The 14,921-nt window shown below is 39.5% G+C and overlaps 1 protein-coding gene across 1 annotated transcript in view; it reads left to right on the top strand.

Annotated features, from left to right (window-relative positions):
• FSTL4 (follistatin like 4) overlaps window positions 1-14,921 on the top strand; it is an 856,236-nt gene that overhangs the window by 41,196 nt on the left and 800,119 nt on the right. The window contains exon 2 of the mRNA XM_036752996.1: window positions 4,250-4,283. Within this exon, the coding sequence (XP_036608891.1) occupies window positions 4,250-4,283 (34 nt within the window). The remainder of the gene's footprint in view (window positions 1-4,249; window positions 4,284-14,921) is intronic.

Genomic DNA, 14,921 nt, shown 5'->3' with positions numbered 1-14,921 from the left:
AAGAGATATGTAAGGTGAATCTTTGCCTAAAGGCGCTTACAGTTTGGTTTCACATTAATTAGGCTTGTGATCTGATCCTTACCACTGATCTCACCTATATCTTTTCACCTTCTTCAGGAGATTAATACCTGCTTCACTTTTCTCCAACCTTCTCATATTCAGTTGTCATCTTTGATGACTTCAATATACATGCAGAGGACCCTTTTAACATCTCTCTGTTCATCCTCTTGCCAGGAATCCTCCTTGGAAGCTTTCCCTGCTCATCCCAGCCCTGTCTTTTCCTCATAACATTCTTTACTATATTAGGTACTTGGGTGTTTCTCTTCTCCCCCAAATTAGACTATAAGCCCCTTGAGACCAGGGGCAAGATTTATAAATTTTTGTATACTCGTCTAGTACACAGTGCCTATACATAATAGGTTATTTATAAGTATGTATATGTTTATGTGTATGTGCATGCGTATATGTGTTTATATATAATACAAAGTATTATCTATCAAGCTATCTATTTATTTATTTGGATGGCGAGCTGGGAACCACCAACATACAGGGTAAATCACAGGAAAAGCTTCATTTAGTAGATGGTGTATCAACTGAGTGGGGAAGGATTTTCCTCTCACTTGGGACCAAAATGCATTTAAGTAGAGAAGGCTTTGCGGTAGAAGGTTAGGCTCAAGTGTAGAAGGGAAAAGAGAAAGCAAAGCTGTAGCTTTGCTGGGGACAGGGGTGGAGGAGAAACAGAAAGAAAGAACACCTTACTTCTCTGGAGCAAAGTAAGTTGGCGGAAAAGTAGTTTGTTTCTTTCTCTTGACAATTTCAGAGTTTATTTGTTGATCGCATGACAGCTGCTAGCCTGTGCCATAAGAGCTAATTGTGTTTGAACTGACACTGTACTTGGATATAAGCAACTTCTTAAAACACTTAGACAGCAATCTTGGCCTGTGGACTCAGGGGTCTATTCTCTGTATGGAGAGTTAATACCTCCCTAGAGCTTGTGTGAGAAACAAATGAAATGTCTAGGTTTTCCATTCTCCAACATATTAAACTGGGTCTTGCTAGGAAATCAGGAAAGGTGCTTCAAGCCTAGGGCATAACATGAGTTCTGCTTGGTGATTGGGAATTAGATCATGTGCCTCAGATTTCCCAGGGTTCTGAGAACCAAGGATGTAAGGGAGATCTGAAGATATCAGGTTCTGTAGAATCCAGGGAGAATTAAAGAGGCATTCTGGAAGTTGGCATAGCACCGTGCCCATGGAGTAAAAACAAAATGGATGAAAACAAGAATGGAGGACCTGTTCTGATGGTAGAAATGGCCATCTGCTATTAGTTTATCTAAGCTCACAAGATCAAAGGTCATTCAGTCTGTGGGACAAGGGAAGCTGAGAGACCTAGAAGACTAGGCATAGTTTATCCCAATAATACTAATTATTTATGCCAATAATACCAATTTTAAAGACAATATTGATTTTTGTAGTAACTGTTAAATTAACCTGAACCCCTAAGAAATTATAGCATGTACGATTGGATGTTTCTTAGTCTTCCATATATTATCATGTTTCTACTTGGTATAGCAGAAAGAACCATGAATTTGCAGTCAGAGTTTGGGTTTGTTTCCTGGTTCTCCAATATACAGCAGTTAGGTAACACAATGATTAGAGTCCTGGGTTCTGGAGTCAGGAAGACCTGAGTTCAAATGTGACCTCAGACACTGTCTAGCTATGTGATCCCGAGCAAGTCTCTTAATGTCTGCCTTAACATCGGTTTCCTCAATAGCACACTACCTCCCAAGGTTGTTGTGATGATCAGATGAAATATACGTAAAGTACTTAGCACAGTGCCTGGCACGTAGTAAGCACTTAATGCATGTTTGTTTCCTTCCTTACAGTATCATCTTGGATGGCTTCTTTTACTCTTTTAATTTTCTCATCTGTAAAACAAGGGGACAAGCCCCACTATGTTCAGATCTTGTGATGTAGTCAGACCATATCTGTGATTATTGCCTTCAGTTGTGAGTGTCATCGACCAGATAGAGCATGTCTACAAAAACACTGACAAGTTAAAACTAGGAAAAAATTCATCTTAGGAAAAAAAAGTGGTTTTTGTAGTTCTGTAAACATAAATACAGTCCAGGAAGACCTGAGTTGAAATCCACCTTCACTTACTAGCTGTGTGACTCTGGGAAAGTCACTTTGCCTCAGTTTCCTCAACTGCTAAATGAGGATAGTAACAGTATCTACCTCCCAAGGTTGTTGTGAGACTCAAATGAGAAAAGATTTATAAAGTGCTTAGTACAGCATCTCATGTATAGTAGGCACTATTTAATGCTCCTTCCCTGCCCTGCCCTATGCTAGATGTGGGTAGATAAAAGACAAATGACACACAGTCCCTACAGTTCAAAGGGATGGGAATAATGACAACAAGAAGCAGATGGGGCTTAAGAGAAGTACAGAGTATTGGAGTGTTGGTATGAAGAGAAAGGTATCACTTCTGGCCAGAGAAAACTTCAGGGAGAACATCATATGTCATCTGAGCCTTGAAGGATGGGTAGAATGTTAGCAAGTTAGAGAGTGAGAGATGGTGGGGAGATCTGGAAACATGTCATTCCAAGTATAATGTGAGCAGAAGCAGAGAAATAAGAAAATCTGAGTTGTGTTCAGAGAATGGCAAGTCATCTAGTTTGGATGGACCAAAGGAAATTAAGCTGTATGAACTAAAACTATAGGAGGTGGTACCCTAAGCTTCCTAAACCTTCCTTAACCTGGTCCCCTCATGTCATCTGCCAGCTGGAAAACAGCTCAAGGGCAGATTAGGCAGTTGATGTACGATCCATCTTTACTATTCTTGGTTTCCATTTTTGAGAATTTGCCTGTTTGATTTTTGTTACCTCCAAATCAATACCACAGAGCCATGCCTGATGCACACATTCCCAGCTAAGGCCAAGGTCAAACAAAGCAGCAGTTTGCCTTGTTTCACCACTCGTAATGGAAATTAGTGTCTTTTTGGCCATCTATTTAGTGCTATATTTTTCACATTTTTGTATTTTTGTTTGTAATTTTGATGTTTAAAATGGCCCCCAAGAATAGAGCTGAAATACTCTCTAGTGTTCCTAGACATAAGAAGGCTACAGTGGACTTTACAGAGAAGATATCTGTGTTAGATGAGCTTCATTCAGTCATGAGTTATAGTGCTGTTGGCCTTGAGTTCAGTGTTAATGAATGAACACTATGGAACATCGAGAATAGGAAGAGGAAAGTTGTTTGGCTGGAAAGTGCTAGAGTAAATGCCATGACCAGAGTGTTGCAGGCCCTCAACCCTGTGTTTCCTTATTTTCCTTAAGGCAGTGTTCCCAGGGATTTTATAGTACATACATACTGGAAATGAAAAAAATAATTGCTTGTAAATGTGTTGATGCTCTAAAGGAAAGGATCACCTAAGTGGCTTTCTAGAAGTAGGTCATGTCAAACCCATACATTGCCTGAACTGTTTGCCACTTTAATCATAGGGATTTAGGACATAGCACTGGGCTAGGTGAGAGCATGACTTTGCTCAGATACAATTTTCCTTAAGGTTGGAAGTTTTAATCAGTGATTAAGTCTAGGTGATGGCAGGAAGAAATTTTGATTTGTTACAGTCCCTCCAATCTATCTTCCATCTCAGCCTTTGCATTATTTTCCCCAATGCCTGGAATCCACTTCCACATCTCCCCTGCCTCTTAGAATCCCTTGTTTCCTTCAAAACTACTGCAACACGTTCTATATGAAACCTTTCTTCCCTCAATTTTGCTTTATATTTATTTTGAATATATTTTGTACACCCTTATTTATATGCATGTTTTTTCTCCTGATAGACTATAACTTGCCTTAAAGGCAAGAACTGCTTCTTTATTGTATTCCTAGCCTCAACTCTTAGCACAGTGCCTGAGTCATAGTATTTAATAAAGGCTTGTTTATTTGTTGACAAAATTATATATGTTTAATAAAAGTGAAAACATACGTTTTTTTAATCCTTTTATTTTTAATGGAATAAATATTTCCTGGTATATTCCTTGCCCTTCCCCCACCAAGAGAATATTCTAGTATGTATTTTTGTTACATGCTCAGTAGTTCAAATTTTGTTAGATGACTTGTTATAGTGTCTTAAGCTATTCACAGTTAGTGAACAGCTGAGGTCAGATATTTTCAGGGATATGGATATATGTATTATTCTTGTAGATTTCAAAACCATAAGCTCTTTTTTTCTTGCCTTGCAGGAATTTAGAAGCCTTGAAGTCACAAGAAGAAAAGGTAAGGAAGCATTTTTTTTCAGCTGTTGTGATTAGGAAGTTTTTTTCTCCAGCTAAAGACTTCAGATTTGCTGGTTGCCTCTTGTTTGAATGTCACTTAACTTTTTTGGGTAGTGCTGGTGAGCTTATGGCATTGATCTCTATAATTCTGTAAGAACTGATCTCTTGTTTGAATGTCACAACTTTTTTTGCGGGGGGGCTGGTGAGTTTATGGCATTAATCTCTATAATTCTGTAAGAACTGATCTCTTGTTTGAATGTCACATGACTTTTTTTGGGGGGCAGTGCTGGTGAACTTATGGCAGCAATCTCTATAATTCTGTAAGAACTGATCTCCAGGAGTTTTCTTTAACAATCATACTCTCTTGCCCATATTTCTAGAAACTGAACTGAGGTCTAAGGAGTCACTATTTCTGAGCAAGTTCTAGCATTGCTTGATTAGAAATTTCCTTAGTGAGTAAAGTGTCAAGCTTAACCTAGGGAGAATATTCTTGCCACGAATTTCCAGTTTGCAATTTAAGATATTTCAGTTGCTAGGAAGGTTAGGAAGCTACCACAGAAAATCTTTGTACTGAGGCTTGATGAAGCTTCTAGAAAAAAGTCAATTGAACCGGAAGGGGAGAGTTAATTGACTCTAAATTAATTTATTTTACCTCTTAAGAAAGCACAATAATGTCCTCTTTTACCCTCTATTATTGCTTCCAGGAGGACTTATTTCTCAAGGAGGAAATCACATGAGTGTTAATCCTATGCAATCTTCTGGTTGTACAAGAGGATTATTCTTGTTCATTTTAAAAAAATCCTTTTAGTCAGCAGAGAGAGAGAGAGAGAGAGTCTTACCATCATCTGTGGATTACCAGTGCATCACCCCCACTTCTTAAGCATTATGGTTATTGTGTGTGATTGTTTCTTATTATATAAGGTGTCCCAAAAGTCTTAGTACCCTAAGACAATATATAGATGTTGTGGCACAGTGGGGGAAAGTGCTAGATTTAGAGTTCAAGGACCTGGATTCAGATCCCAGCTCTGACAATCACTACTTGTAGGACCTGGAGGAAATCATTTAAATTCTTGTATCTAGAGAAAGAGAGGGTTGCACTACATGACCTAAATGCTCTTCCATCCAGCTCTGTGTGTGTGTGTGTGTGTGTGTGTGTGTGTGTGTGTGTGTGAGAGAGAGAGAGAGAGAGAGAGAGAGAGAGAGAGAGAGAGAGAAAGATAGATGAAGATTTTCCTGTTTCATTAGTTTGGATCTGTTGGTACTTGTTCTACCTCTATCCTGGGCAGTTTGGCTAGTGGCCTGTATACAGCCTTTGATTTTAACTAAAATCCATCTCTGCCTGCCATATAGCAATTGGGATCTTTTGTGGGGATCCACTGTACCTCCTGTAAAATTTCTGTCCTTCTGCTTTTAGCTCTCAAAGTTATTCTTTTTTCTAGACCTCCTCTCACTTGTATCTTGGCATGTAATACTATTTGGGTGAAGTAAAAATTGACTGGCAAAAGTAAGAGAACTGAGGCACCTCTTAGTGAGCTTTGTCCATACTACCGTACTTGCATGTCAGTAGAGTTTTTGAAATAGAAAGAAGTGGGTTATGCTTTGGTGATATCCCTACTTTCTCTTGATTCTCTTCTTCTAGCACAGTCTTAACCTCCAGGTGACACATCAGCTTGGATAATTTAGCTAAAGAATGAGAGACACTGAAAGAAGCATTCCTTGTTGGGGATGACATTTTATGGTCGAGTCCCCGACACAATAGTTGGACATAGCGATCTCGCTGGAGCAGTATCTCCTATTGGTCTTCCATTGTATAGGGCCCTGAGATAGGTCATGAGGGAGGAAAGAACATTCACAGGATTACTTTTCTAAGTTCCATCCCATAATGATCAAGAGGGGACATGGCTTACTAAGTTTGAGAAACTGACAATCATTTTTTAATTGATATTTACATTTCTATATACGTTGACACATTTTTAAAAAAAGATACAGTGAGGACATGTGTATATCCATGAAGTAGCTACCCAACCTTTTGTCTTGATCCAAGGATATTCTACAGTACAGATGAGGTGCAGCCAGGACCTGGCCATATCCTAGAGGATAAATTACTTTATATTCTGAGAGTATTCGAATGTCTAACTGCAACACTTATAAGTAAGTTTAAATAAAAATGCAAACCAAGGTTGGTACAATTCCGTTGGTACTTAGTGGTTACATTTTTATGGACTTGCCACTTACACTGGCTGTTTCTAATGACATATATTTTCCTTCTCCCTTTTTGCAGGGAAGAGGTAAAATCTGACTAACCTGAGCTGATTCGGCATTTTCCATAGTGATCCTGGATACACTTGATGTGTCACAGGAACAGCATTTGTGGTCAGACTAGTAGGCTACAAATAACTGTGAACTATCCTTTGAGGAAAGAGGTTGGGCCGTATTACTCATGGCATAGTACTGTAACTAGAGGAGCATTGTCCAAAGGGCTCCAAGCTAAAGGGATTGTATAAGGTAGAAGTAAGAAGACATACACAACAAGGGAGATGTATGACTGCTGTTATTGGTCTGATATAATTGAGTGTGTCTTTAATTTGCATCTTGTACACTGAGTGTGAAAAGCAGCATGACAGTGCACTGAGAGCAATCTTAGCAATGGAAAATACCTGGGTTCTAGTCTAACCTCTATCACATACTATGTGACCTTGGGCCAGTCACTTAACCCTATTAGTGTTCTGGGTAATTCAAAAACTAAAAGTTGCAGAGAAGTGGCTGACCTCCATTTGAGGAGGGAGATCCTTCATCTAGTGGTTCTTGCTATCAACGAAATCACAGGTCCCATCCCTATCTCTCTTTTAAGTGTAAGTTTAATCTCTTCTGAGTTCCTAAATCTTGAAGTAGAAACTTGTCTTGAATGATAGGGATCTCACAGCTGTCCTAGGAGAGAGAACACCCAGTTCCATCACTCAGGGACGCCTAAGAGGCAAGGAAGGGACCAAGCACACTTGCTGTCTTTGTCACCAAAACTCTTAAAAGAATGAGATTCAAAGGAAAATTCAGAGCTTCCAAGTCAAATCATCCTGCTTTTATGGCGTACCAACTCTCAGCACAGATTTTCAGCAAAGGGGGCCTGATGTTATATAACAGTTCCTCCTACCTGTTCCAGAGAGCATCTTTCATCTACTACTTGTTTCTGTCATGAACGTGGGAATAGACAAATCTCTCCCTTAATGTCACCAAGTCATACCATAGGCATTCTATCTAAGGTGTGTGTGAGTCTCAGAGTTCAAGGCCTTAGTTTGTGAATCTTCTCAAGTTCACAGTGCGTACTAAGAGGGGGAAAAAGTGGAGGGATGGAAGCATGAACGCATTTTCTGCCATCAAATAAAAGTAAATCATTGCAGTTTAGCAGCAAATGCCTTAGGTTAGAGGCAAATTTTATGTTTAAACTGTTCTTTCCCTAGGGTTTTGGGTTTTCTGGAGGCAGTATGATGCAGTGGAAAGTTCACTGGCCTGTGGAGTCAGGGGACCTGGGTTCAAACTCTCCCTCCATCACTTACTGCCAGTGTGGCCTTGGGTAAATCATTTGAACTCTCTGGTCCTCTGATTCCTTGTCTGTATAATCAGGGGATTGACCTAGGTGAGCCATTCTAAGTCTTCGATCCTATCATCTTCATTCTGAATTGACCCAGACCCTAAAGCGACCATGAAGCTAGGACTGAATGTCTTTGAGTATTCCAATCCACTTCCTCTTCCAGACTCCTTCAAGGGTCATCTGCAAACTTTAGAGACCCTCTCTGACCAGGGAAGTCGTTGGTTAGCTACAGAATTTCTACGTTTTTTTCACTTCTGACTTTCATAGAATGACAGAACTGTAGGTGCAGGTGGTGGACGTTCTCTTGTGAGTCATTCAAAGATGCTTCATGAGGTTGTGTGAAACATGAGTGGGTACCATTCGCAGTGGAGGAATGGTTGGTGGTGAGTCCCCAAGAAAATCTGGTAGTAGTAGTATTAGCAGGCTATTTTTCCTGTTGCTATGTTGACATGCTAGATCAATTGACAAACATTATTCAGCACCTCCTGTGCGTCAGGCACAGTGCTAGGTACGGGGGACACAGGTAGCAATCAAACAGTCTCTGCCCTCAAGGAGCTTGTATTCATTCTGTGAAGAGCACTCCTTTTCCATCTGCAGGTGTTCTTTCAGTTCAGTGCCTGACTTGTCACGAGAAGCTGTTGCTCCAAGATTTGCTGCTTTGAATAACTGGTTAACCTGGGGTATCAAGAGCTTCATTAGCACTGACAGGACGAGAGCAGCAAGAGGAGTTGAAATATTTGCCTTCTAGGGGCTTGACTTATTGCTGTAGGAACAAGAGTTTTCTCTGAGATGATAGTTGCAAGGTTCATTAAACCTTTAATTGATGGAAGTTGTTTAACAACTCTGCTCTTTCTTCATCTCATCTAAATGGCTTCTCTGCACACAAATGCAACCCAACAGACCTGTCTGGTAGGAGCCTCTCCTAATGCTGTCCAGAGTTTTTTGTTTGTTTGTTTGGGTGTTTTTTTTTAGCTTTGGAAGGTTTTCTAGGGTCTGGTAAAGGAATCTGAGAGAAAAATGAGAAATCTGCGAGATGGTAAGTAGGATGAAAGGGGTATGAAACAGGAACTGCATTTAAAAGCCTTATGTAATCTGATTATAACCTCTCTCCATACTGATTTCCTATTATTTTCCCACATATACTCTTTTTTGAGGTAATTGGGGATAAGTGACTTGCCCAGGGGCACACAGTTAGTAATTGTCTGAAGCTGAATTTGAACTCAGATCTTCCGTCCAGGGCCTGTGCTCTATCCAATTTATGACCTAGCTGCCCCTCCATATATGCTCTTTAAATTCTACCCACACTCTAGGTACCAGAGATTGAAATTCTGACATGGATCTTTCAAAGACATGCCATTAGGCTCTATGTACTCTTTATTCCCAGTAACTTCTCTGCCTTTGCCTAGGCTGTCCTCCATACCTGGGATGCTATCCTTCCTCGTCTATTCCCTCAAGACTCAAATCCATCTCCCTACTTGGGACCTCTCCTGGGGTCAACTCCAAACTACATTATTAATTAATTAATTAGTTAATAATTAATGTGAATAGACATAGTTTCCCCTCAGTAGAATGCCAGCTCTTTGAGTGCTGGGACTGCTTTATTTTTGGCTTTGTACCTTATATACTTACTAAATTTTGTCAAGGTTAATTGAGAAGCTCAATAGTTAGTTCCTTTCACAAGCAGCTGGAATCTTGTCCTTTAAGGTATTGTCTCTAAACCTCTAGTACCACCCCTCCCCCGCCCCCTACCTTCTCCAGATGTGATGAACAGTTGTGTTCTTTCTATTGCCTATTATTTTCATACCTTCTTCAACTAGCCCTAAAATCGACTCTCCTTCCCTTCTGGAGATTTGACCAAAGTCAGGGAAGCCAAGGTGAGCTTCTCCTTGTCTTAGAGCATCAGAAGTGAGAGGCCAATAGTGATTGTAATTGCCAGAAACCATCTGCCTGAAACCAATACTTTCCTCTAACTGATTCCCATCCCCCTCAATTACAGCGGCAGGGAGCCCTGCAAGCAACTGAGCAAGTGGTTACTTCAATTTTAGTTCTTGTCACCTGCCTCTCAGGAATGAGGGGTTATCTCTGAGCTATCTTGGCTGATTTTCTCTGTGATTAGGGCCTGAAAGTGTGTGGGCAGGCACCAATGCCATGTTGTTTGACCCAGCATTCCAGGAAGCTGTTCAATGTGCCATTACAGGTAGGTGCAGCCTCTGCCTTATGGTCATGCAGATCACAGCTGGGGGAGGGGTGCTGTCTCAGTTAAAGGAGAAAGGCAGAGAGTGATAGACGGGTGCAGCCAGGGTAGTTATAAGGTTTGTTCAGAGGTGTGTAAGTGCTAAACCAACCTGGCATAGCAGTACATGGGAACGTGGGAACAGAGCTCAAACCTTCCTTTCTGAAAGCACTTGGAATTAGTCTCTAATTGGCAGCTGTCTCTAATAGCCCTTTTATTGTTCTCTGCATCTGGATGAGCTGAAGCCATTAAGAATCCCATTCTGTTTACCATTAATTTTGATTTTGTTTAGCAGATGTTTCCTGGATCTCACAGTTGCTTACCTAATCTATCTTAGTATAATGTGAAGTGGCTAACTATCTTCCATGAAACAGATTAATAAACTCCCTAATTCTTCATGGGTAACATCTTTTGCTGCTGCAAATGTATGGCATTTTAAGAAGGAGGTTGTAAAATGTCCAGATTTGATGGTGCCTGGGGTGATCGAAGGACCTTTTTCAATCAAGGTTACCATCTGGGAAAATAGACTACAGCTCATTTCTGTTCCTCACTCTTACTCATTGGAACAATGCAGATACCCCCCTGTGGTCTCTGCACTAGAGTAAGTTGTGGTAGACTTCTCTCACTCCACCTTGATGTCCCCCAACCCCTAAATTCACTTAAAAAAATTTACCCTCAGTGAGTAGAGCACTGACCCTGTAGTCAGGAGGACCTGAGTTCAAATCTGGCCTCAGACACTTGACACACTTACTAACTGTGTGACCTTGGGCAAGTCACTTAACCCCAATCGCCCTGCCTCCCCCACCAAAAAAAAACACTTTACCCTCATTTCCCAGCTGACTGCTCCAGAAGCAAAGTTGTGTTCATAACCAGTTGTTACAGAATGAATCAACTAACCATATAACCCTAAAATGCTGAAGAAAAGAGGGTTTAGAGATTATCATCTAGTCCAATCTCTTTTTTTTCAGGTGGGGAAACAACATGGTATAGTGGAATGGCACTAAATTTGCTGGTGGAAAAACGAATTGCATTTATTGCAATCAGAGGACAAGGGCTTGAGTCCTATCACTTACTAACTGTGATCTTAGGAAACTCACTTATGTGAGCCTCAGTTTCTTCACCTGTAAAGTAGGCATAATAGTACTTTCACTATCTCCCTCACAGGCCCTACTGTAATGACCAAATAAGATTACAATTTATAAAGTGATGTGAATGTATTCATATACGTAAACGTTACAATAGGATTGCAAACTGTTTTTTTTACTACAGAAGAAAAGTCTCTGAGAAGTTACATTGCTTCTTTTCACCCTAGCTAGCTTACCCAGATATTTAGTAGCCAAGCATGAACTTGAACTTAGGTCACCAGACTTCCAGCCTTATAATTCTAACTATAGATAATTTGATTGGAGAATGACATTGTGGGTCCTCTTGACAAGTATTGGTAGCTGCCTATATCAGACAAACAGTATTGATATAGACCCTTTGGGCTGATTTTTGATCAATACTGGTAATGATTTTCCTCAATTCTTAAGGCATTCAAAATTATTTGGTTGATGTGTTTTGTGTGTTTAGGTATGGTTTTTGAAAGACCAGGAATGGATGGGAGTTAAAAGATAGTTCCATTGAACTCCCTCCTATTTGGACCATTTCTGGACTATGATGCCCTGCTCTGGGTGTCATGTGTTAGGGAGGATAATGACAAGTGATAGCCTATTCAGAGGAGGTTGGCCTGGATAATCAGGGAAATTGATATGTTCCCCATACCAGCACTAAGTAAAAAGACTTGGGCATATTTTTTTCCTAGAGAAGAAACAAGTCTAGGTGAGAGTACATGACAACAATATTTAAATGTCTGAGAGGCAGTTCTGAAAGTACAATTATCAGGAATAAGTATGTAAGGGATTTTAAATTGTTTGATGACTATAGAACTATAAATCAAAAAAATTCTGTTTGGCTATTGTACAGCTATCATATTGGAAAAGATGGTTTGAAAATGAAACTCAAAGCTAGTGTGACTGAGAAAAAAGTTATGCAATGCATCTCCCTGTTGGAGGTATGAGTTGGTGTAGCCTTTTTGGAAAGTAATATTGAGTTAAATGATAAGTGTTGGGGCAGCTAGGTGGCACAGTGAGTAGAGCACCGGCCCTGGAGTCAGGAGGACCTGAGTTCAAATCTGGCCTCAGACACCTGACACATGTACTAGCTGTGTGACCTTGGGCAAGTCACTTAACCTCAATTGCCCTGCCAAAAAACAAAAAAATGATAAGCGTTACAAAGCTGCTCATGTCCTTTGATCTCATTATTTCATTATTGGAACTATAGTCTAAGGATGTTTTTGAAAGGGGAAAATTCTGTTTGTATAAAAATAATTTCAGCTGCATTATTTATAGTAGTAATAATTTGGAAACAGTCCTACCGTCCAATGATTGAGGAATGGCTGGACAAATTGTGGTATTAACATGATAAAATATTTTTGTACCATTTTAAGTGACAAATATGAGGAACATGAAATTTAGAAAGATGTATGAAATGAAAAAAAAGCAAAGTTAGAAAAACAATGTACATATAGTTTCCAGCTATGTAAATAAGAGCAATAAATTCTGGAGAATTTACAGAAAACAATAGGACAAGTTTGACATTAGTCAGTATATATATATATATATATATATATATATATACATATATTTATATATTTTTTAGACTGTGATTGAGAAATTTATTTTTAGACTATCTCTTTCTGCTTCTTTTTGTGTGTTTGAAGGTTATGTTTTAGAGTAATCAAGTTTATGGTAAAAATATTTTATTGAAAGAATTGCAGTATCTGAGGGGTTGTCATGATGAAGAATGATTGGCCATGAATTAGCATTTCAGTTTTTTAAAAAGCCTATTCTCCTATGACTTCTACCCCTACTTACCCTCGTGGCAGATGGTCATGTCTAATTCATGGTTTCTGCCTACCTTTCTCTAATTTAGTATTTTTTTTTTTGCTTGGAAAATAAAAGCTTAAATGGAGGATGAATCACTATATATCATAGATGTAGAGCTAGAAGAGATGTCAGAGGCCATCTTGTCTAAACCCTTCATCTTACAGATGAGCAAATGGAGGTCTAAAAGTTAAAACACACAGTAAGCAGTAGAGGTGGCTTTTGTACCCATAAGATAGGTCAATCCAGGTGACCAATTTGTGAGTAAGGAAAGGAACTGTGGAATCACACACTTATCTTTTATTTTTTTATTTTTTAATTTAATTTAATTTAATTTTTTTTATTTTTGGTTTACAACACTTGGTTCTACATAATTTTGAGTTCCAGATTTTCTTCTCTCTCTCTCACTCTCCCTCCCCAAGACGGCACAGAATCCTGTATAACTTCCACATATAACTTCGCATTGAATTAATTTACACACTAGTCAAGTTATGGAGAAGAATTATGAGCAATGGAATGAATCATGAGAAATAAGAAACAGAACCAAAAAAAAACCCAACCCAGAAACAAAAACAAAAGAGAGAAAAAGAGAAAAGGGGAGGGGGAAGGCAAGCATGAAGTGTGCCTCAATCTGCATTCATACTTCATAGTTCTTTCTCTGGATGTAGATAGCATTCTCCATCATGAGTCCTTTGGAGTTGTCTTTGCACATTGTGTTGCTGAGAAGAGCAAAGTCTATCGGGGTTAGTCCTCACAGAATCCATATATCTGTGGTTGTGTATAGTGTTCTCCTGGCTCTGCTCTGCTCACTCAGCATTATGTCATGTAGGTTTTTCCAGGTTGTTATGAAGTCCGTATCATCCCCATTTCTTATAGCACAATAGTATTCCATTACCTTAATATACCACAGCTTGTTCAGCCATTCCCCAATTGATGGGCATCCCTTTGATTTCCAAATCTTAGCTACCACAAAAAGAGCCTCTATAAATATTTTTGTACACATGGGTCCTTTTCCCACTTGTGTGATCTCTTTGGGATATAATCCTAGAAGTGGTATTGCTGGGTCAAAGGGTATGCACATTTTTATAGCCCTTTGGGCATAGTTCCAAATTGCTCTCCAAAATGGCTGGGTCAGTTCGCAACTCCACCAGCAATGTAACAGTGTTCCAATTTTCCCACATCCTCTCCAGCATTTCTCATTTCCCTGTTTTGTTATTTTAGCCAATCTGACAGGAGAGATGGAATCACACACTTATCATAAGACTTAACTCTAATGTTGAAAACAAAGAGATACGCCGATTTTTGAGCCATGTGATTTCCACTTCCTTAGATGGCCAGCTACAGGGTATGTCAAATGAAGCTTGTCTACCCTGGAAGGTTCTATGTAAGGGGCCTAAAGTCAGATTTAAGTGGCTTAATTCTCTTTGTTGTTCTCCTCTCATCTCAGTGGAGAGAGATTGTCCACACAGATCATTTATTGAGATGATGTTTCCATAGTCTCCAAGTCAGTTGACTAGTCAATAGTCTCCAATAGTCAACTGAGAGCAAATGTTCCTAGTACTGACTCTACATTATTAAGCCAGTGCCATATGAAGGTAGATCAAGAGACGTGGTATTATAGATCTTAGGTGACCTAGTCCAACTCTCTTATTTTATAGAGGAGGAACCCCATGCTTGAGAAAGATGAAGTAACTTACCCAAGGTGGCATAGGTAATAAGTAGCTGAACTAGAATTTAAGCTCTGGTCCTAAAACTCCACGTTCAGCCACATTTTCCTACTATACCATGTTGCTTTCCTCTAGCATGTACAATGGTATCTGAACCAAGGAAGAAGAATAGGCTTTTTCTAATCTATGTTTTTGGGGCAGTGGTCACATGTGTGAATCAGTAGCAGGT

Source organism: Trichosurus vulpecula, chromosome 3, assembly GCF_011100635.1.
Source record: "Trichosurus vulpecula isolate mTriVul1 chromosome 3, mTriVul1.pri, whole genome shotgun sequence".
NCBI lineage: Eukaryota > Metazoa > Chordata > Mammalia > Diprotodontia > Phalangeridae > Trichosurus > Trichosurus vulpecula.
The sequence above is the reverse complement of the archived record's forward strand: the minus strand, read 5'-3'. Positions and strand labels throughout refer to the sequence as shown.